The sequence below is a fragment of the Battus philenor genome, unplaced genomic scaffold (genome assembly GCF_028537555.1).
Source record: "Battus philenor isolate CCGP_79_NKW_IND1 unplaced genomic scaffold, ilBatPhil1.0.hap1 SCAF_8, whole genome shotgun sequence".
NCBI classification, from domain to species: Eukaryota; Metazoa; Arthropoda; class Insecta; order Lepidoptera; family Papilionidae; genus Battus; species Battus philenor.
In genome coordinates, this window is record NW_027181748.1 from 14,881,976 (window position 1) to 14,907,116 (window position 25,141).

The 25,141-nt window shown below is 32.1% G+C and overlaps 1 protein-coding gene across 1 annotated transcript in view; it reads left to right on the forward strand.

Moving 5' to 3' along the window:
- The first annotated feature begins 431 nt into the window (after nt 1-431).
- The window catches only part of LOC137931855 (angiotensin-converting enzyme-like protein Ace3), a 35,774-nt gene continuing 11,064 nt past the window's right edge, over nt 432-25,141 (forward strand). The window contains exons 1-2 of the mRNA XM_068775365.1: nt 432-511; nt 12,395-12,535. Of these exons, the coding sequence (XP_068631466.1) occupies nt 432-511; nt 12,395-12,535 (221 nt within the window). The remainder of the gene's footprint in view (nt 512-12,394; nt 12,536-25,141) is intronic.

Sequence of the window (25,141 nt, forward strand, 5' to 3'; positions counted from 1 at the left end):
GGTCAGACGCAATAAGTGCGTCATAAATTTAGGTGCGTCATTGAATGCATTCATAATAATGATAATATACGCACTTATAGCACGTACTCATATGTATCACATGTGATTTAATATCAGTATAAGAATTTTTATTATTATATTAAAATAAATATTTTTAGTAGCGCTAGTATATTTTTTTTAAATCTGGTGTTGCAAAGGCAGCCTTCGCACATCTCAGCTCTGTATGGCAATCACAGAAACTGACTAGGAGAATTATAATATTCCAGTGCAATGTGAAAACCGTGTTGCTATATTGATGCGAGGCGTGGAAGGTTACCTAGGATATCACGCGTCGGCTCCAAGTCTTCGTTAACAACTGTCTTCGACGTATTCTGGGTTTATATTGTCCTGAGAAAGTCTCCAACGTAAACCTCTGGAAACGCTGCGGTGAGATGCCGATCGATCAGCAGATCAAACGCAAGTGGAACTGGATAAGCCACACGCTCCGATTGGACCCTGATCACATACCGAGGCAAGTCCTAGAGTAGAATCGTCAAGGAAAGCGAAGACGTGGCCGCCCAAAACAAACCTGGCGGCGGATGGTCACTGCAGAAGTGAAGGCAGTTGGAATGACGTGGAGCGAAGTGAAGCGCGAGCCTCAAGACCGCTCGGGATGGCGACGTACTGGGGACGCCCTCTGCCTCATCTTGGGGACATAGGAATAGATGATGATAGCGTTCATTAAAATCTGGTGTTAGTATGGATTTTTAATAGGATGATAGGTTATACGTATAAAAGCTTTAAAGGGGTGAAAAGATAGTTCATTTTCTGTAAATAATATATGGTACACATCATCCAATAAATAGTTTGTAGTAGTGAACATATTGATATGTAATTAATTAAAATTATTTAACATCAGTATAAGGATTTTTTTAAATTAATAATTTTTGTATACTGTTTCAAATCTAAAAGGACCAATATTTAGCCACTTCCGCACATGCAGTCGTAGTCGTGCAACAAAGTGCACTGCTGAATGCTGCATTTATCAGCGGGCTGGCGGGAGGAAGTGGCTAAATATTGGTCCTTTTCTTACTTAGGATGGACTTCCGCAAAATAACGCCTGAATCCATTAAATAAAATTTTATGTTAGTGTGGAAATTTTTGGAAGTGTTTACAATTTGCGATATATACTGGCAATTTATACAGGAGGATCGATTATAAGTATAATGCATTAAAGACTCAAAAATAATAAATATTAAATAACGTAATTATAACGGCATTTTTGAAATTCGTATTAGTACATATTAAAATTAATTATCGTTTACTATATAATATATACAACGATAGAAAAAAAAAGGTATTATATTTCATAGTGATCGGTTAAACGTAGTGATTAAAAATATAGGTGGAAAATCTTTGAAAATATTTGCTCACAAATAAAATAACACGTAAATACCTGGTCAAAAATTTAACACATATAATTCATTATTTGGCAGTTAGTCAATAAAAGGTTGAAACATACAATTTAGATTTAAATAATAGTAAATAATCTCAAAGAATCATTTCAGTTATAATTACAGTATGCGTTTACACAAGACATACGCAGAAATGTTTTCGCTTGCAAAATGAGATTATCTTAGCGAAATTATAATGCAACTCGCTACTGGGTAATCAACGCGTATCGCCTTACTTTTAGATCATTTTGTAATAATAAAAAAGTATAACTTTAACGCGCCACAGATTACAAAATAAAATACGACCTTAATTTTAACAACCTTCGCCTTAAAACTATTCAGTTTCATCTCTTTTAATTTATCATATTTACAAAATGTTTGTTATGAAATCGTAAGACGACATTGGCGTTGTGAGCGCCTTTAGTGGTTACGTGACGTATGCGTAACGATTCACACGATCATTTTTCAACAATAGCCAGATCTTTTTTAGTTTTTTTTATTATAACATTTACTTCCTTTTCCTGTTTTACATACACTCCCACAATGATTATGGCTTTAAATCGTAACAGTTTCGGAATTTATAATGATTTGCTTCTTAAACATTTTATGTTTTAAATGAGGAATATATAGACGATAGACGCTTGCTGCTAGTCATACGCCTCCCTCTAAGATCAGTATCAGTTCACCAAATGGAGAGCCTTTCCACGCAACTCCTTACTATCGCGTGTTATATTATTGATATATGTTTTATGTATTGACAAATATATATATCTTTCTTCAAAATAACTTGTAAAATTGTGTTTTAGATATTCAAGGAAAGGGAGAGATATATCTTAAACAAATGAAATTATTTACTGAACAAAAATCACAGACATCACGTAACGACTACGACAAAAAATCGTGAGTTATAAAAACCCCCACCCGCAATCGCAACATTACATAAGAGTATATGTTTACACTGTACAAAATTGTTATTTTATAATTCGATATAAAGTTCTTAATGTTGTGATCGGATATTTTTCAGGTGACTTAAGGCTATTTACTGCCTTTTTAATAGGCACGCTCACTTAAGGAGCGTTGCTAAATGCGTTATTAAAAAATCTATACCGTATGCCACCTACGCGAAATATTGCGCGCTCCGTGCAAAAACTGGGTCGTTTTTCGAAACAGATTTTTAGGAACGTCATGTGAAAAGCGACCGCCATGTTTGTTTCATACAACGACATACGTGTACGTAAATTTTCGCAATATATTGCAGTTTAATGCAAAATATTTATTACATATCTCACCGGTAATATTTTAATTAAATAATTTTTGTAATATCTTTTATTTAGTATTCTTTATCAGTATTTATACAAGAACTGATTCTTCACAATATCTATGGAACTTTATTTCACCTATAAGGGATTGAAAGGGAGATCTTTAAAAAATAAATTCTAAAAACTATAACTTTTATAGATATTCCCTTAGCCAAGTAGAGTCTTAAATCATCCTATATCCAATCACCCTGATTACAGTGATCACTCTGAAATATGTATCACATTTTTTGGTGGTGGTAATATTAATAATAATAATAATAATTTCATTGTATGCAAATAACTTAAAATAAGTAATTTTAAATAACAGTTTTTATAATTTTGTACAAAGTTCGCATGGACCCCCTCAGGGTAAAAGCCTTCTCCAAAGCTTTCCATTTTTCTCTATCTTTGGCAACTTGGAACCCGTGACCCGCCGTAACCTTGCTCTAGTACCTCTTAATAATTATACTAGCACTATTAAACAATATATTTTTAAATGGATATTAAAAATTCTTTTACTGACACAATATTACTTTTATTAATTACTGGTAGGTGTTTTAAATAACCAAGACACCAAGTTCACAGAACTAGTACGTATGTCATTATTATGATCAATGCAATGACGCACCTAAATTTATGACGCAATTAGTGCATCTGTTCTTAATACGAAAGAACTACATTAGTTTGTCATTGATTTCTTTAAGAAGTTGTTTTGGTAGGCTTTTAAAATACCACCAAATACAAATCCGTCGTCTACACGTTGTAATTATCATAGTTATCATTCCAGCAGTATAATGCCCACAACTGGACTTAGAGTTCGGGATTTTTAGTAAGACAACTTGGAAGCGTAATGCGTTCAACGTCTTCCGATGACCTCAGCAAGGTCCATCTTGATTTGCTCGTAGGGTTGTGAGTGACACTGTTAATAGAAACAAAACAGTATAGATAAGTAGGTACCTAATAAAATGCACATAAAATAACTAGTCAATTAATAATAGGAAAAATAGAATAAGAAAAGTGTAGTAATGTATTAAGAAAGCACAACACAAAGAAAACTGTGATAAAAAAAATAGAATATGTAAATAATAAAATAAAGAATAAAAAAATGTACCTAGCCACCTAAGAGTGATAAGATGATGGAAGGAAGGTGATGAAAGCAAGAAGGAATGAAATAACAAAATGAAAGATATTGTGATGGAAATAAGGTAAGAATAAAAGAAATTGAGAAGAATGACAGTGAGTGAAGAATAAAGATGAAAAATCTGAAATACTTATTTGTAAACAAAGACCCTGATCCCAACTAATTAGGGGTACGAGAGGCCTCCAATAGCGGGGACCAAAAAAAAGGTCTATCTTGTAGATAGATGTCTTACGATGCGCTTGCAAATCTGTCTGTATGTGTAGCAAAGAGACATCAACCCTTCCTGGCGCCAAACAAGATCGTATATCTCAACTACATTGATTAATCAATACATAGTTACGCAGTTATAAATTATGTAGAAATGAAGTAATACATCGACACAGGCGGTTCTTCGTCTCGTCTAACGAAAGGGAACTTGCAAGGCTATCCGTCAACGTAATAATGGTTACAATTATTATATTTATTACGGCCACTGACAAGGCAAATTGTAATGACATTTGCAACTAATCGCCTTGATATCAACAAAGTATTATTACATTATAATGTAAATATTTAGTTACGGGTGGCGCAAAAGTAATATCATAATGTGAATATGCCTTAATTTTTACAAATTGTTTAATATATCGCTGTAATTCTATATTTATAATGTAAATATATAGAGAATTAGTTATCAATAAGCATAGGAGTATATCTATATTTATTTTTGCATTATACATTGAACATAATTACAACTAATTCGATAAATAAGATCATGTACAACATTCGGGGTGTTGTAATGTTTTAGCTTCTGATTTAATAACTAGAGAAGCATTGACATCTCAGAAGCTTGGAGGCTTTGTAATAATGTTTTTAAGTATAATTAACTTGATCTCTCTGTCTCTCTTTCTGACAACTTAACAAACTTAAAAGCAAAGTAATGTCGCTGTCTGAAGTTAAATTTAATTCACACAACTACATTTTCAACGAGTATTTATTTCTAATCAACAATATATTCACCTTCGTTATCAACAACCTTTTGCAATCTAGTATACAAATTTTCAATGCCCGAGCGGTAACAAATGAAGGGGTTTTTTCTGAAAATATGTCAACGGAAACCACTCTATTTTCCGGTCCCCCTAATATTTCGATGAGTAGGGATAAGCTAATAAATGATTTCTCGAAATACAACCCGCCAGGTAAATTAAAGTAAAACTCAATTATATTGATATAATAATTACTAAACATGCACAACATACAGTAAAATAATTAAAATGTAACACATTCGTTACAAAATTAGTAAATAGTAGCAATCGTTCTCGCTTTTTAAATGTAACATGTTACAAAACACTTGCATCTTGAAATCGAGCACTATCGAAACAATGCAGCATGTGTGAAGGTGCCTTAAGATACATTGTTATCAGATGTAACGCATGTTACGTGAGATGGTAGATTAAGTTCACGCGGAGGCAGAGTGCAGGAAAAAGTAGGTGAGAAGTTATTTTTTTTTTAATTCATGCAACGGTAATTAACTGGTTCAGCCAGGCAGAGGGAAGTATACTTTTCTCTTCCTAAAAGATATCGCATTATATACATAAGTTTAAAATACCTTATCTTTCGTCATTGTTTCAGTCTGAAAGCTAAGTATAGGCCTCCAAATAAAATCTCTATGGGGGATATAACATGATCAACACGCTTAGCAGGTGGGAAAACGATAGTAGTGTGGTTATTATGATACGCAGAGAACACTGCTGTCGAACCTTCTATAAACTTGTTTTTGAGTAGTGGAAATACTATGTAATTAATGCTAAATATAAAATTGTAACCCGAAAATCGAACCCGCGACCTAGGGTAACTAGTCTCAGTCTTTATTCGCTGGGCTACCACTTTTTTTTCTAATATCAATCATTTTTTTATCAATATATATCAATTATATTAAAAAATACACAGTGTTCATCAAAAAGTTTTTAAATTTAATTCTATGTAGGTTTACCTAATAGTGTTACAAAGATATATACAAGTAAAGGTTGACGGGTAACATAGCGGCCATACTGCCCCCATGATACATACATGCGTAATTTTTTTTCTACATTCAAATTTGAAAAACGTAATATCGATGTTCAACTGTTTATTTTTAAATATACCTTCGAATACAATGATAACATAATAAATTTGAGGTTCCATAAATAGAAATTTATAATCTTTACGGCTTTATATAATAATTATCCGTATTTGTATAAAAATAACTTTGAATAAAATAATTGACATTATATTTTTTAAAAAAAAACTTATAATTTGATCAAGTTAAGACGGCTAAGTGCGTGCAATTAATTATAACATTATTATAAACATTACACTTGAAAGTGTGGCGCTTCCATACTTGCAACATATATCCTTCATATATTGATGTATACTAAAACATATTAGTACATAAAGGTGGGTCTATAGTGACAGCGGGAAAAAAGCTGGCTTGGCTATTGGCTGTTTATTTTTCAACGCCCCCCTATGTGTTTTAAATGGTATATAAAATTAATATAGTAAAATAATACACTTAACATAAATAATCACTACCAACACTGCTATACTAAACGAATATACACAATATATACGATGATTGGAAATAGTCGTGAAAGCTTTAGAGGGGGTGAATACATAGTTCATTTAGTATATATTAACGTATGGTACACGCTATCTAAAAATCTACGATTTCAGAAATAATAAAAAAATGTAGTGATAATACACCAAGAAAAGGCGGTTTAAAAATTCGTGATACTAGAATATTAAAACTAATTATTGTTAAATATCTTTTATCTCTGCAAACTTTATACAACTAGAAGTTATTTGTCTGTAGCATTTCAATAGAAAATAATAAATAAATGTAACATACTTCAGAATGTTACTTTATATAGGTTTATTTGAAATAGATGTAAAAACTTTAAAGGATTTTGTTGACTAATTAGCTATACATTATGGTTTTATTTAACAACTGTTTTGACCTCATTTCTATGCCTCTAACATAGTGGCAATCCTTTAAACAGTGAGTTAATACGATATGATACAAAGTGATTTGCATCAGGTGTAAAAACTTTAAAGATATTTACTGATAAATGCTATACATTCACTCCATTATATCTTTTACGCCTATAACCAATCATCCTGTACAATAATGGTATTGGCAGTACTTATAAATAAAGATATGAGCGATGTGTGCGAAAAATTATCATAAGACCACACGCTAACACTCGCGATGCACCCAATTTTCATTACACACAGTAGAAAAATGTTTTAATAAGCACCGATTAAACTTTAACCGGAGCATTGTGTAAGTTGTTCATTGATTGATGGTATTACCACCGCACGCGCCAAATAAATTGCCAAATAAATTTGCTAATAAATTCCTTTATATTTGCTAACCCTGCTGATGTTCGCTTCGATTCGAATTTGTACTCGATTATGTTAGTTAACTTGTTACACTTTTTGTAACTTCATTAGTGAACGCTGTCGAATTCAATTACATAGTTGATGTCGCTGTTGAAGTCGTCATCGTGGCGATCCGGGAGACCTATGTCTTTGCAGTGAACATCTACCAGTTTCTATGATAAGCGCAGTGTGAGATATCTGCCCACAATGAGCACAGACTATCTTGCTATGGTTATTAGTAGTGGCAGTGCAGGCCACTCCCAACTGAAATATATGATGGAGGGATGTCCAGCAGTGAGAATAATGATGAAAATGATGATATAGCCATCATCATTTTTTATTTTTCATTTTCATTAAAGCTATGCTTTAGTTAGTGAATCCTTCAAGAATCTCTACAATCGTTTTATCACTACAACTCTGTAAAGATCATCAAAATATAACATTAATATAAGAAACAAAAATCGAACAATTTTTTTAGAGTTCAAATTTAATTGTTTATTAGTAAAGCAAGCAGCCTACTTACTTCCGCCACGACTTCTCTCGTATTCCGAAATGGTATTAGCAAGGCAATAGCATCCGACTAAGCCAACGTTTTTGCCTCTCGGGCGCCCTTGTATGGGAATACTAAGCAGGTATAGATGAGTCAACCTAAGCGGAGCTTCCCACGTGGGCCTATAAGCCTAATGATTTCATAAAGCCTCCACCGCTATCGCGATCAATAAGCAATCTAAGGAACCCAAGCCAAGTGCTTCGCTACTATAAAAGATATCATAGGCTAGGCGCTCTCTGCGTCCTGCCACCTTAAACCTGCGAAATCAGCAAATGCCATTTGAACAGTAATGATAGTACAGTCCAAAAGCATGCCTACTTATTAGAAATTATGACTTAGATACGTAATGAGTTCGTTTCTCAAACCTAAATATATTTGGAGTAGAAATGAGGAAGTGATCGCACAAACCGTAATGTTAAACACTGGACATTATTAGGGTGTCGTAAAAATCAAACAAGACACCAATGATTCGAAAACTTAAGATTTAAGTAAGGATAATAGTTTAAGAGACTTAGTAAATACTGTGAAATGCAGATATGAAAGCAAGTAAAAATAGAAATATTAGATGGAATTTCTAAAACATAGACAAGAATGCAAGAACGCTTGAATTATAGGGCAACTAATTTTAAAAATATCTTTACAATAAATCGTGTCCTAGCAATGAAAAGTTAAACTGAATAATAAAAAATGTCCTCAATACGCTTTTAAAAATCGCCACACCGCATGGGTCAAAAAAATTTAATCCAAAAAAATATAATTTAAAAAAATTACTTAAACACAGTCATATCCCAAGGTTAATATCTCGTATCTATAAATGGCTTGTTTACTTAATTTTAATATAAACATAAACATTTTGTAATAAGCACTGCTGACAGGGGCCTCGTCTCGTTCAATATATGGAACACGATGTAATACAAACACACATTCATATAGTCATTACGTAAGAGAAATGTTTACACAAACAATGTTTATTTAAGAGTAAAATTCTTTAAGCGTTTGGTTATGATTTCTGTTATACTGGAGCGCTAAAACGTAGCATTTTATATCGTGACGCCACGTATATATTGACTTATTAAGTGCATTGTATAAAGTGTATTGCATTAAGTGTATTGTATTAAGTGTATTTCATTAAGTGTGTTGTATTAAGTGTATTGCATTAAATGTATTGTATTAAGTGTATTTCATTAAATGTGTTGTATTAAGTGTATTGAATTAAGTGAATTGTATTAAGTGTATCGCATTAAGTGTATTGTATTAAGTGTATTGTATTAAATGTAAAGCGAGATTATTTTTACATCATTTTCATTTATATACCTTCTATCGTTAATTGTGATACTGTGATTAAAAAGTAAGATGAATTAGTTAGTACAATATAAATTGTTTATATATTCCTCCAAAGAAATATCATTCCCTTTAAAGTGACGCTCGTCCGATAAAATGCACTTTTGTCAACACTTATTTCAGTCCTTGAAACAGTCGGAGTAGTCTTATTTCGACATATCCTTCAAGACCTTGGATTCGGTTTTTATCTCCTTAATCATGTCACAAGGGCGTCACCGCATTGGCCTTTGGCGTCTGCTGAAAAGGCAGAAGTCTCACGGAGCCAAATTATGTGAATGCGATGGTTACGGAACGATATAAATCGAATTTTGGACTCTTTTTTTTTCAAAAAAATTGAACCAGTTAGGCACCACTCGTCACTTGACGCGTTTGATACAAAATATCCTTAAAAATGGCAAAGTATTTAACCTGCACCTGCAAAATATCTACATTCTTTTACATAACCCCCTGTATACTAACAGTAAATATGAACAAATTCCATGCTTTATTTTTGGAAAAGAACATTTTCCAGATAGTATACGGCAGGGGTGGAGAATCTTTGGCTCACGAACTGTATGTGTCTCTTTGACTAGGTTTTGGCCTCAATATTCTCACAAAAAGCAGTCTAATAACTAACTAAGAAACAATATATTACCGCTACTCGTAATTGCAAAGGCGAACAGCGAAATATTTCTGATACAAAACTTGATCTTTGTTAAGTTACGAAATAAGTTATGTAAATACTTATTCAGGTTGCTGCATTTCCTTGTGGCGGAATTTTGAATGTAACTTGAAAACTGTGTCATCTAGAAATTTCATTGTAAATTTGTATTTGGTTTTCACACTAGAAAACTCTTACTTTGTGACTTTCACAAAAGAAATTGAGTGCTAGACCTTCGTTATTTTATGCCAGTTGCCTCCCAACCGTTTTGCGTTCTAAATTTGAAAAAAAAGTTCTATAACAAATTTTACACCTATAAGAGCAATATTTTGAAAAAATGCATTTTTTTAATAAACGCTTTCTCAACTCCCTTGCGGGCGGTACTTTATAACATCTTACCATCATAGTTGTCGTCTAGTCGACAAAAGGAATGTTCCTTTGATATTTAAAATCTAAGCCTTGTGGTTCCAGAGATAGGTGAAAATCTTTTATTTACGCTGATTGGTTATAAATGTACAAACTTTAAAGATTTAACACCTCTTTCCAATCAACCTGTATAAAATGATCGCTTTAATATAAATAACATTAATTTTTTTTCTATAGGAATACTTCTGGCCAGTAATTTCTGACAAAACAGTCTATGAAAACAGATAGTAAACAATAACTATTTTTAATCCCAGTTTCGAAATGAATTTTTCTTAATATTATATAATTACGATGTTTGATATTTATAAAACCATTAATTTCTAGAAAAAATGTAACATATATTAATTGTATAAAAAATAGTAAAACATTTACCAACTTTATTTTATCACGAGTTCAACTCTTAGACGCTCACTGCAAGGCACAAGTCTAACCCAAAGATGTCTTTGGTGGGATATACAACAATCGCCACGCTTGGCAGGCGGGTTGGCGACTGCATGGAGGCATTATGTTAAGCAGAAGCCGCAGTTGCCCATCCTTTGGAAACTTGTTTGTGGGCAGTGACCACCATATATAATTAAAATCAAAATCGGACCTGTGACTTACAGTCTAATAATAAATCCACTACCGCTGAGCTGTCATTTCTCATATATGTATTTCATTACCTTATATATGTTTGTGTTTATGTCGATAATGTGCCTAGAAGTAATAAAATAAAGGTATGGTTAAGATACTTAATAAAAAAGGAACAAAAAGAAACATGTAAATTGCTTATGTGTTTCGTTAGTTTAATTTAGCTTTGGTCTTGCTTTATTTCTCATTTCAAAAGCTAATTCCATATAAGTTTATCACGATTAGAACAGTGTTCAACCAACTTCTGAGTATAGTTAAATTTTGTTGACTAACTACGCAATATTCGTCGTTCGAAAGTATCTAGACAGTAGAAATGCTAAACCTAACCTAGATTACACTTAGTGGTTTCCGTAAAACATTACCAACAGGCTTATTAAATTATATCTTGCATAAGTAAACCCTTAATAGGCAATTGAATATTTTATAGCATGATTGATTTTCTGTTTCACGTCATCAAAGTGTCCAATGTTTATCTTATAAGTTATTTGAAACCAGACAGACATAAAATTTTAGCGAAACCTGAATTTATAAGAAGACACGTCAATTCTTCAATATTTCTCTCTACAATTCTGTATTTGTTTCATATTTGGACTTCAAAAATATGATTAAGTTTCCGAATTTTGCTTTTAGTTTGTTTGCCCATAAGGCTTAGCCGGAATGCTCACATCCTTTATCTACTCTGTAATATTCTTTTCAATCCTCTCACTCCCTCTCATCTCAAATCAAGGTTTCAATTTATTCATGATACACATCAGGTATTTGAGATCATAAGAGAATCTGAAATTAAACCGGCGCATTCTTCCTCGCTTATGGCCACATCTTTCACCACACAGGCCGTTCGATTGTGGAATGATTTACCGTTGAATATAAGACGTGCAAGTCACTACCTATTTTTAAAAAAATGGTTAAAAAATATTCACTAGATCATTGATTATTTGCCCTTTAATTCGTTTGTTTTCTTCTTCTGTTTCTTTATTCTTTCTAGGTCAAGTGCGATCCAAGTCAGTTTGATGTTTTCATTTATTATTGTATTTATAATTATGTACAATACCGTATTAGTCCACACTAAGCGTTTCGATTCATAGTGGAAACAACTCACCGGCGTCATTGTTTCCAGATAATTATTACGAGTCATTGAAACAAGAGTGAATATGTTTCTTCTAGGCATGCATATAACATTGAAGACTTTATCATCGCTTAGGATCAGATAAGGCAGGTCAATTGCTTCGCCTATAAAGGATTAAAAAATTACATATAGATGTATTTTTTATGTTTATTGTTTCTATTTCTCATTTACTTTTACTAAGCATCACAAGCGATGATGAAAAATTTGCGGTTAATCTCAACTAGTTGAAAAGAGAGTAGAAGAAGTTATTAATCTTATATAAAGTCATGTCGATAAGTCAGTCTTTATAAACTAGTTTCTATCTACCAAAATACATGATTAATATTATTTTGTAGGTAGTTTATTTCACAGCCATATGATCAACATACCTTTATCAAAATCAAAACTCATGTACAATTCTCTTTTTTTTTCAGATACTTCGTGAGCACAGTACTACAGTTTCAAATTCATAGAGCGTTATGCGCAAGAACCGGACAATTCATCCCCGGAGATCCAACTCGTCCTTTGCACAAATGCGATATCTACAGGAATCCCGAGGCTGGTAGGATTCTGACGTAAGTGAAACTATTCTATGTTATCGTATTTTGTTTACATATGATCACTTTAATTTTTAAAGATAAATTGTGAGTGAGAGGAAACCTTGGACTTTGGACTTAGTTCCTTCTGTACTATGTACTCCTATTATTTTAGTATTTTACTATAAATAAGATTGGAACCTTAGGTGCCTCAAACAAATAATTTTCATGTTACGAGTTTTGGTATTTCACACATATTCACGTAGCGCATTATTGTGGTCGAATATTTTATGTGGAATGTTCTGTGTACGGTAAGAGATAGTACTACAAGTTTTTTAACACTTTTTCGTACACCATAGATAAAGACTAAAAATAGAATCAATTTATATAGAGGTACAAGAGGCGGTCTTATCGCTCGAGGCGATCTGTACCAAACAACCTTTGGATGTAGATGAGAGAAAAGAAGGAGAGTGTAGTTTAGAGTTTACGTAATAATTACTATAATATGGCTCTAAGCTTATTTTTTTACTATGTTCTCAGCCAATTGGTTTTTGTATTTATTAGTCGCTTTTTTAATCAATAAATATATAATAAGAGAAACAATAAATATAGGAAAAAAAACTAACAATTCATATGGTACCAAAGGCGGTCGTAGATTCGATCTCTACCAAACAATCTTTGGATGGAGATGAGAGACATGAATGAGAGGGCAGTTTAAAGTGCACATATATATAAATACATATATTACCATACACACATACATGCTAGTAAATGGAGAGGATGTAGTCTTATATATCTCTATATAAAATATACCTTAATGCATTGTTATTTTGGTCCTTGTGATACATTGCAGTGTACTCTTGGATATCGAATTTGACTTGAAACTTTACTAAATACGCATTTAGTGTTTCAGAAAGCATTCAATATATTATTTTCAATAATTACTCCTCAGTTTATGGAAAATAAATGTAATTAAACATTTAAATATGCGACGGAGAAAGAACTCAAAATTCGAAAAGTAATTGTCGATTGTAAAAATTTAAACTGTATTTTACTATGTTTTATCTATATTATTATTAAGGTTAATTTTTCAGGTAGTTAAATTATTATGTATCGATAACCTATGCCTTATTTAGAAAAAATATTGTAGCCAAGAAATCAAAATTATAGCTTAAAAGTGAAGTGGGTTCCTGCTCATAGTGGAATACCAAGTAACGGAGAGGCAGATAAATTGCCAAATATAAATATCTTGAAAGTATTGAAATTAATATGTTTATTAACTATAAAGACATTTTAAAATTCAAAATTTGGTACAAGTTATTACATCTAGAGTCTATTATTAAGCTGTTTTTACAGATATATATATATATATATATGTATATACTCGTATATGAATATATATATATATATATATATATATATATATATTGCATATTGTTCTATGAACAACATCCAAATAGTTATTGCGTGAACAAAAAACAAGAAAATAAAAGGCGTGGCGAGCAATCCCGCCGTCTGCCGCCGAGGAAATCACCAATTGCCTTAAGAGCATCATGCGGGCTGTTAAAATACTCGTTAACTGCATTAGGCCAAGCATGCACTGCCGGTGCAACATACTACAATAACTATCACTAAACTAAAACAAACCCTATACGTAATGGTATAAAATTCAAATTTCAATATAACATTATTCATCTAATAATCTAAGACACATATATTATTATTAAAATATTTTTTAATTACGAAACGAACCAGACGTTACGTGATATGTCATATAACGTAGTTAATTTAATAAAAGAAAAATAACTAATTAAAGAATTGCAAATTGTTAAATAAATATAGAAAATAAATATTGTAAAGTAGCAGTCCGGAGTGAATGAGGAAATAATAGGAATGAGAGATAGTAACCGAAGGAAGAAGAGTGAGTGGAAGATATTAAGTTAGATATAGAATAAGAAAGTAAAAGAGAACGTGGAAGAATTATTAAACCGAAATTGTCCCTGTATACTCAAGATGGGGTAATGTACGAAAAGCCCCCAAAAATGATTGTCTCATTTAAAAAAATATATACTAGTGAAATTACTTAATAATATATTATTTTTTATTATATCAGGGGGACCGGAAAATAATTTCGCTTTCTTAAGTAAAATCACACGACTACATTTTTAACATTACATATCTAATCAACAATACATGTCTAATCAACACTAAATTCACCTTCGTTATCGGAGCTGTAAAAATCAATCGGTTTTTCTGTAAAATATGTTGACAGAGACGATATTACTTTCCGGTCCCCCTAATATTACATACGTCACCAAAGATTCCAGAAAAGATAACTGATATATTCTTTTACTTAAAATTAATCTTAGAGTGTTCCAAACGCACTCTAATCTATGAAGAGCCCACATCAAACTCAATTTTTATTTTGGTGATCGCTTTCTCGAAGACACATGTGCGGAACCCATCTATGCTTATCGTTTTAGACTACAGCACAACTTATTACCGATAACTGGTACTTTAAGTTGGAAGCTAATGTAACTTACTGCTATCAGATAGATATAGGCTCTGTGATGTACCTAGATAGCGTGATCTGTATCTCTAGATAAAAACTTTTCTTCGGTATAATTAGTTCTTTTAATAAGTTATATAAAAAATAGCACTTTCATCTCGATTTCTTGAAGATGTATAATTTTGTATGTGTAGTGTCATTTTTGTAGCAAATTAACACGTTGTATCTACATATTTCAATAAATTAAATAATCTTTGTAGCTAGAAAAAAAAATTAAAAATTGGTATTGCAAATGATTTTGAAACTGTTAATATTTTATAATTTTAAATCATTATTAAAACTACTCTATTATGTGAAACATGTTACTTGCAATATACTTATGTATTTTATTCTTTTCGTCTATGTGTTATGCAAATAAAAAGTTATAACATGCTCATAATATTTAAATAAATATATATTCGACCCAATATCTTCGTATATGAAATCCAGATTACAAATTTACAATTTTTGTTTTAAAATATTATTTACAAGACATAAAAATATAACTTAGGAATATTTATAAAAAAATATTAGCATAAAATAACGTTTTCACAAGGCACAATAAAAACTCTGTGTGTGTACACCCTTATAGGGCCATCTCTCCGATATCACGCCCCTATAATTTCCATTAGGCTCACAGAGATACATCATTCCCTTTGTTATATTCGTATTAAGAAATCGCTCGGATCATAAATGACTTGCAGTTTTAACAGAAATGGAAACGAACTAATATTTGCGTCTTTTTCAAATACAAATCACCTGTATAAAGGGAGATTCGTTATGTATTCGCTTTAAGGGGTGATTTATTTAATATATATAATATAAATTAATGTATGGTATGCTTTATCTAAAAATATCAAAAATGTCGGCTGTCTCCTTACCTACTGTACAGTGCAATTACTGCAATCATATTCTCTTTAGTGCCTCACTCTATTTTCAAAACAAATAATTTCTAAACAAAAACCATATGATAACGGCAGGAAAGAAGTCTATTTTTTTATCGCAGAAGCTATATATAGTCCGAAATTCAAATATTTTTTTTATGTATATAAACAAACAGTAATAAAATTTATGGTTAGACTAGATATTATCTGTCGCATAAAAAGTAATTGAAGAGAAAATAAATAAATACACAGCTAATATCAATTAAAGTATAGTATGCTTTATCTAAAAATCAAAGATTTCAGAAATAATTGCGTAATGATAACAAATTTATAAAAAACAATTTCGAAATTTGAATTACTCTGTATTGAATTTAATTATTGTTTATTTGTATCTGTAGCTAAAAAAGGAATTGCATAAAAAATAAATACATATATAGCTAATTTAAATTAATATATGGTATTATTTCGCTACAAATTAAAATAATTCTGAAATAATAATGTAATGATTATATATTAATAAAAAACATTTTCGAATTTCGAAATACTGCGTATGAAAATAATTATTGTTTATTATTTGTCGCTAAAAAAGTAATTGCAGAAAAAATGTATACGGGTGAATTAAAATTGGTATAAAAGCTTTAGTTTGTTGCTGTCTAATGAACTGTATGTACGAGTACATTAAATTGTAATTATGTCTAAGTGAAAAGTTTTATGAAAAAAATTGTAGGTGAAATTGAAGCTTGTAAATAGCTAGTTACTCTAAGTACCTAGAATTGTATTTTGTAATCCTCGCTAATTAGAGTATTCTCACTATCTTATTCGTCATCATCTATTCCTATATCCCCAAGATGGGGCTGAGAGCTTCCACAGTGCATCCCCAACCCCAGCGGTCTTGAGCCTCGTGCTTTACTTCGCTCCACGTCATTTTAACTGCCTTCACTTTTGCAGTGATCGTCCGCCGCCATGTTTTATTTGGGCGGCCACGTCTTCGCTATCCTTGAGGATTCCATTCAGGGCTTGTCTTGGTATGTGATCAGGGTACCTTCGGAACGTGTGGCCTATCCAGTTCCACTTGTGGCTTTTGATCTGCTGGTCGATCGGCATCTAAGCGCAGCGTTTCCAGAGATCTACGTTGGAAACTTTCTCAGGCTATGTTATCTGTACTGTTATTTATTCCCGCAATGACGATGATGTCTTAAGCGAAAGAATATTTAAAAATAAATTATTTAAATTACTTGCGAAGAGTACATAAATTGTTATGTAATTAATTTTATTTTACTGAAGTTGTTTATAGCATCGTATTACCTTATATAGAAATGATATAATCTTTATCGATCTCTACGATTCGTCGAGATAAAAAAAAATAATTTAAAAAGATAAAAAGCAAAGGCATTTTTATCGAATGTCGACGACGAAAAGAGACACAGATGCAAGGTTACCTCGAAGACTTATATGGAACGAATATATATTTACATTTAATTAAATTTTTAGGGCACAAATTAAAGTACTTTTTAACATATCATTGTGTTTCGTACATGTAAAGATTACGTAAATACATAGTTACATTTATATGTTAAGTATATATTATATCTTTTAATTATATATTAGCTAGATATTTTTAAGAGAGTCATTGGCCTATCGGCCCAATCAAGAATTCCCCAGGTATATAATAAAGTAACATCCTTTACACTACAATAAGATTATATTTATTATTTTTGGTTAGAAGATTTTTTTAAGTATGTTTCGCAATAGTTATTAGCATTATTATTTATGTATTATATACGGTAACTAGAGCGAATTATTTCAGTTTTCATATGGTTTTTTTTCATGAATTTTAATTATTTCATCGTCATGTCAGCTCACAACAAGGCTAGGCTTCCCCCAAAAGATATCTAATGGGGGATGTACCATAATCACCACACTTGGTGGGGTTGGCGATCCCAGTATGGTGTTTTGGTACGCAGAGAACTCTGCTGCCTATCTTCTGAATTTTTTTTTGTAAACAATGGTGATCTTATATAATTAATACACAAATTGTAAGTTACATAAGATTGTATTCGAGGAAACGAACCTATGATTGCAAGTAGAGGATTATCTACTGCTGGATACCATTGTCTTCCGACATCTTACAGATGTTCTACCCTGCGCTTTGCGATCATCTGTTTTGTAAAGTGGTAATGAAAAATTAAAACAAAAATAAGTAATTGCATAAACTGTCATGCTAAGATATAATAAAGATGGGTGCGTGCATAACCAATGAGCTAATAACCTGTTAAGTTACGTTCCAGTTAAGTTATCCAAAAAAAACTTAGTTACCCGTTCGGCTTACTGTAACACATTGTTTATGGTTATATGTGTATGAAGTAATATTGTATGAAAGGTGTTATATTTACTCTTGCTTACATAATTATACTACATGAATAACTTCTTTTGTTTAATTAAATTTTAAAATTCGAATTCGATTTCAAATTATTTTTTTTATTTGATACGTAAGTAAATGGAGTTTATATATGGCAACCTTTTTGGCGGCATCTTGTTCACACTATTTTTTTCGTGGGGAAATCCCGCATTACCCCTCATAGGCAACGAAAAGGTTATACTGGACTCCTAAAAAGCCTACGCTCTTTTTAACACATTTTGCTAAAACTACGTAAACGCATTCACATACTAGCGTAGTTTCACGGCGATGACCTGGTGCCTCAACTCCTTAAACTAGAGCTGAATCCACCAATCATAAATACGCCAGATTCAGTTTGCGTACCATCGTAGGGCTCTTGTTCATCCTATCTTATTATTGGGACAGGAAGTATTTAGGAAAAAAAAATTATTTACATTCTCTTCACGTATATTTATTCACTTTATCCTGTTAAAACTTTATGATTTCTTACATTCTCTTTCTTACACCTTACACACATATCCTCTGTTTCTTCGCGACATTCTTTGATACCATAGTTGATTACAATTTCTTCCCATACTCATTTTTATTTTTGTTTATTTTTAAACGGTTTCATTTAGTTCGACCCGTACGGAATTTATTTGTTTATTTATTTGGGTCAAAATTAGAAATTGAAATTTAAGCACCTTTCCGTTGTCAGATTGATCTGAAATTTGGTACACACATTTAATTTAGATGAAATTCAATATAATAAAATCAATTACATTATAAATCTAAGATGGCCGCCGATACAAAATGGCGGATTACATATTTTTCCTTAACACCCTCAATAAGGGTATCAAATGAAAGGGCTACACTAGTAAAACACAACGATTATGTCAAAATTCAAGATGGACGCCGTTCCAATATGGCGGACAAGGTAAATATTTTTCCACAACCACCACAATATGGATATCAAAAAACCGTTTAACTTAAAAGTTTTTTAAATGTATTTATTATTTTATTACATTTCTTAACACTTCGCTTTACCAAACTTATTAATTACTTTCATTTTTATTAATCACCTTCTTCACTGTTGTGTTATAATGACGGTGTTCGTTGTCTTCCACCGGGGAAGCGACGATGTCACTTCCCACCATGTTTTCCACTTCCATTTTGCACTCAAATCTTTCCCTAGCGAATACGAGACAACTTGTTAATACTTGCACCACGATCTAGCCCAATGCTGGGTGGGTACTCAGCAAATATTGGGACCAAAACCATGTCCAGTTCCACTGTAAGCGTGTACGAATAAATGCTAACAAACAGTATTTTAATTAATAGCCAGTGCTAATATTAAAAACACACACGGTTATATGAAGCGATCCAAGCTGGTGCTCCAGAAGGAGCTCTGGAGTTTTGTTATCGAAAAGGAGGCGCTTTATTGATACCGTAAATTCCAATAATCCAATATTAATCATCCGTAATAAGAAATAATCATGCGATTTGTGGACAGAGATGTAACATCTAGCTATTTTAACCTGCACATTCCCCATGGTCAAGTATGTGTACATTAACAAACTATATATAATCAACTAGATCACCCTTTAAGATTATATTTCTTCAAAGTAATATCTAATATATAAAATTCTCGTGTCACGGTGTTCGAACTTGAACTCCTCTGAAACGGCTCGACCGACTTTTACCAAATTTTATATGCGTATTCAGTAGATCTGAGAATCGGCTACTATCTATTTTCCATACTCCTAAGTGATAAGGGTGGTCCACCCCTAAATTTTATTTTTAATTTTTTAGACAATTTTTTTGGTTTTTATTTTATTATGATACAGCATACAAAAATACATACAAACCTAAATTTTCACCCCTCTACGATCAACCCTTATCTTACATTTGTTAATTAAAAACTTTATTTTTTTTTTGCAAAACAACGTTTGCGGGATCAGCTAGTATTATATATCCACAAGCCAGAATCGTTGCACAATATTGAAGTAGTGACGTAAGGTGTACCGCAACGGAAACTTCAGAGCCACGGATATACTGTTGCAGTCTCTACTGGTTCTGTAATTATAGACACTGTACATTTCATCTATTTGCAAATAGCAATATACGAGTACATAAGCTTACCACTTGAAGACAAGCCTATTATGTCTACCTTCAGATAAGTCTTAACTCTCAACTGTGTAGGCTTTATTTAAAAAATAACCTTAAAAAAGATTAACAAAAAATGTCATGAAAACATATTACTGTAAAAGACATTTGAGTGACAATACGACATGTAAATAAAATTCTGTCTGTTTTTTCCCATTTTTACCATCACGTAAACGTTCATCAGAAAAGATAGCTCGTTCCTAGATGACTACTCTTCTGCTTTTTCTTCTTGTCAGCCGATGGACATTCATTACAAGGCATAGGCATTCCCAATAGAACGCCATGTTGACCGGTCCTGCTCTGCCCGTATCCTGTCACCTCCTGTGACCTCAACGTTATCACCGGTCCTTCTAAGGGCTCCGACTCGTGATCACCACTCCAGAACTTCTTAGTTTCAGGTCATCAGTTGCACGAGCGGTGTTCCCAGCCCACTGCCACTACAGACGACTATTCACTGAAAGATTATTCAAATCTATGTTCCCTCATAGTAACTCCCCATCAAAAAGATAGACTCAATTCTGCCTGTTTTAAAATGAACATTTCATTTTAAATCAGTATGTTAGTTCAGTACTGTCTTTGCTCGCGTCGCGAACAATTCTCAATTCCAATTGAAGATAGTATTTCATAAAATTCGTTTCTTAGCTGAATATTAATCTTCCTAATAAATATTATTTCTAAATTTTAGATTTGTAAGCCTTTTGATGTTTGAGATATCGTGATGAGTCAGTACATCGGTTGAAATTTTTTAAATATGGAACGTTTGCGCAAAAATCAATATGTTTATTAGACAAAATACCCATAGAATGATTTGAACTTTATTGGCACATAAACTGTATTACATCTGTGATTAAAGTAAATTATATGATACAGATAATAAACAAAATCGATAATTATTGAAAACAATCAGAGAAGAATGCGAATAATATGAATATAGAGGATTTGCAGTTATTATATGATTTAGCGTTCTGCGTGGTTAATTGAACAGAAGTTGTAAAGTGAGTAGCGTAAAGTATTGGTTATAATTTACTACTTTGTGACGTGTTTATACAGTACTGAGAAGGCATTAGACGGACAGTTAAATAATGTACGTTTTACTATTTCGATTTATTAATCATTTTAATTACAGAACAATAATTTATATTATTATTAAGAATAGGAATTATAAGAAAATTCAGATATTGAGACAAATTTAAATAATTGTTTATCGAATTCATTTTTTTAACAACTACATGTCGCAACAGACTTTATGTGTGTGTATCAATTTAGGATTTTAGTTCCCAGACCCCGTATTTGTGAACGTAAATGAAAGTTGAGGAACCTTGTTTAACTTACGTATTTTATATTAAGAGGTACAAACATATATACACAACATATATATGATTGTACCTCTTAACATAAAATAGGCAAGTAACCGAAACTGAACCTTACACATATATATATATATATATATATATATATCTATATATATCTATATATATATATATATATATATATATATATATATATATATATAAGTGTCCTAATGTAAGGTTTGATGTTAAAATAAAATACTTATTAGTAAACCTTCTACGAAATAGACAAAAGAAATTAACTGTAACACTTACAATTAATGAAAGGGGCATCAATTACGCACGCATGAAACTAATGCGCATTACATAGCTAACTCGACCGCGTTATGGTCGAACGCGCGGCTTAATGAGAGATACCATGGCGCGCGTTGCTGACCATTGCAGTGTATGATATATTGGAAAATTCCGTGATTTATGCAATTATCCTTGCAAGCTTGATTAGCGTCCAAATGTGCGCAACGCAGAATCACGTTTCGGAAGAAAGATTCTAGATCGATCGTGAAAGATATCAAACAGTTAACGACTGTGACTTCGGCATTAATTCGATCTTTCATAACTTCGTTATTACATCACTTGCATTGGAATGAAAATAAAACATAATCATACGTATATATGTATGTATGTTTTTATGTACACGTTAACTACCCTTTATTTATCCCTCTACTGTTTCTGAATGAAATCGACTCGTATGATAATACAGCCCGTTAGATTATTAGATGTTTTTTTTTAATTATTTTGTGAATTTATCCTTCTTTAAACATGTCAACTCCATTGTGATCATTATAAATGTTCGATATTTAAACACTCAACAATCGAAGCGGAGGGAAGACGTTAATCTCTTGGCTTCCGACAAAATACATTGCGCAGTGTCAACATACGGACTAAATTTCAATTGCCTCGACAATAACACTGATCAACAAAAAAAAGGTTTCGGAAAATATCTTGGAAACCAACACTTGTTTTAAGACAAGTAAGACATGCTGATTACAAATATAGAAACCGTTTGTCTCTATCACCCACCGTAGTTGAGATATTTGGCATTGACCATTTATATATGTTTAATATTGTATCAAAGCAAACAACTCGCAGGCTAGTTACAGTAGAGCATATATCGCTGAATAGAGTACTACTTAACATAAATACAAATAGTTTAAGATATAATACACTTGTAAAATACATAGGTATAAAGAAAAGTTCCTTATATTAAAAGTTAGTTTGGTTTGAATTTCTTGGCTGTAGACTTGCGTTTGTGCTGATAATTTGGCATGTTGCGCTGAAGCATCCAGCAATAGTCGGACAACATTGCTGCACTCCATCGGCCTTGATAGCGTGACTCCATCACCGAGATGTCCTGATGGAAACGTTCACCATGTTCATCACTAACAGAACCTAGGTTTTCTGGAAAGAAGTCGAGATGTGAGTCGAGGAGATGAATCTTGAGGGACATGTTACAACCCATTAACTTGTACGCACTAATGCACTTCTGCACAATATTTACATAGTCAGGAGATTTATTATTTCCAAGGAAATTGGCTACAACAGACTTAAATGCCAACCATGCTTTTTTTTTTCAGTTCTGCTGAGTAAATCTTGGAAGTGACTGTCTGCTATGATCTTCCTTATTTGTGGACCTATGAATACACCTTCTTTCACTTTCGCATAACTCAACTCTGGAAACTTGTTGCATAGGTACCGAAAAGCATCTGAGTTTTTGTCTAGTGCCTTCACGAAGTTTTTCATGAGCCCCAGCTTTATATGAAGTGGAGGCATAATAACTTTTTCACGCTCAACCAATGGCACACGCAGGACGTTTTTACTACCTGGCTCCATTTTATAACTAACGGGCCAATTCTTATTTATATAGTGGTGCTTCCTATGTCTGCTGTCCCACTCGCAGATAAAACAGCAGTACTTGGTGTACCCTGTCTGCATTCCCATGAGAATAGTGATCACTTTTAAAGAAGTAGCGACATGGTTTCGTACGTCTCTTTTAGATGAGTAAAACCAACTGGTACTGATGCATACATGTTTCCATTGTGTAATAATACAGCCTTCAAACTTGCCTTGGAGGAAGCAATAAATAGACGCCATGCTTCAGTCTTATGTGTTAAAAACCTGACGTGATAGAGAAAAACGGTTTTCAGATTTGTAATTAGCATGAAAAACTGCTTTAGAAAATGTAATCATCAAACAAGATATTTTTGGGTTGTTATTCAGTGTAATTCTATCTTACTTCTATTCTTAATACATAAAGCACTTTCCTCTCCGCCAAACACAAACTATATTTAGAAAAATTCGATTCATTCGTCAAATAATAAAATTAGTTTAATGAGATGTGACCAAATCTCAGCACTAAATAGACCAATAAATTTTACTAAATGTCTATCGGCTCTAAAATCAGTAAGAACAGCTTAATAATAGACTAGATGTAATATCTTGTACCAAATTTTGAATTTAAAAATGTCCGTATAATCAAGTAACATATTAATTTCAATACATTCGGTATATTCATATAAGGCAATTTATCTGCCTCTTCGTCACTTGGTATTCCACTATGAGCAGGAACCCATTTCACTTTTAAGCTTGTTATGCTTTTAATTTTGATTTCTTGACTACGATATTTTTTCGAAGTAACGCATAGGTTACCAATCCATAACGATCTAACTACTTGAAAAATTAACCGACTTTTTAACTATATATATATATACATATATATATATGTAAATGAATGTGTATCTGTTCATCTATACTCGATAAAATTAAAAACTATACTTCAATTCGCCACGAAAATTTCGTAAATTATTACGTCCCGAAGTTTTAAAAAAATGTTTTATTTTTATCAGTTCATGTTAATGATATCAAAACGGCCTTTTTGTTCAAATTTACAATTAAAAGTATAACAAAACAACGCGTGAACGAGTACACCTAGTTTTAAATATAAATAGAGCATCTGTGAAGAAAACTTCATAAAGAAATCGACATTACAGCAGAAACATGCAAAAAAATCAACATTATTTATAAAAAAAATTGTTTAAAAATAAAGATTTGTTACCCAAAAATAAACCTCGCAGTGTTCGATAATAACTCCCTTTGCCGGTTCATTTTCAAAAGACTCCCTGCCACCTTCACGTTTTATCTAGGTCATAAGATTGACCTGGAAAAATGAGCTTCCAATCTTTCTTTGTTATCGCAATCTTCCATTGACGCGATGACAATAGAGAAGGGATACGTATTTAGAAAATGAGAAAATATCCAACACTTCTGTATATAACAGACAAAAGAGACAATAGAATTTGGAAATGAATAAAATAAATTGAAATT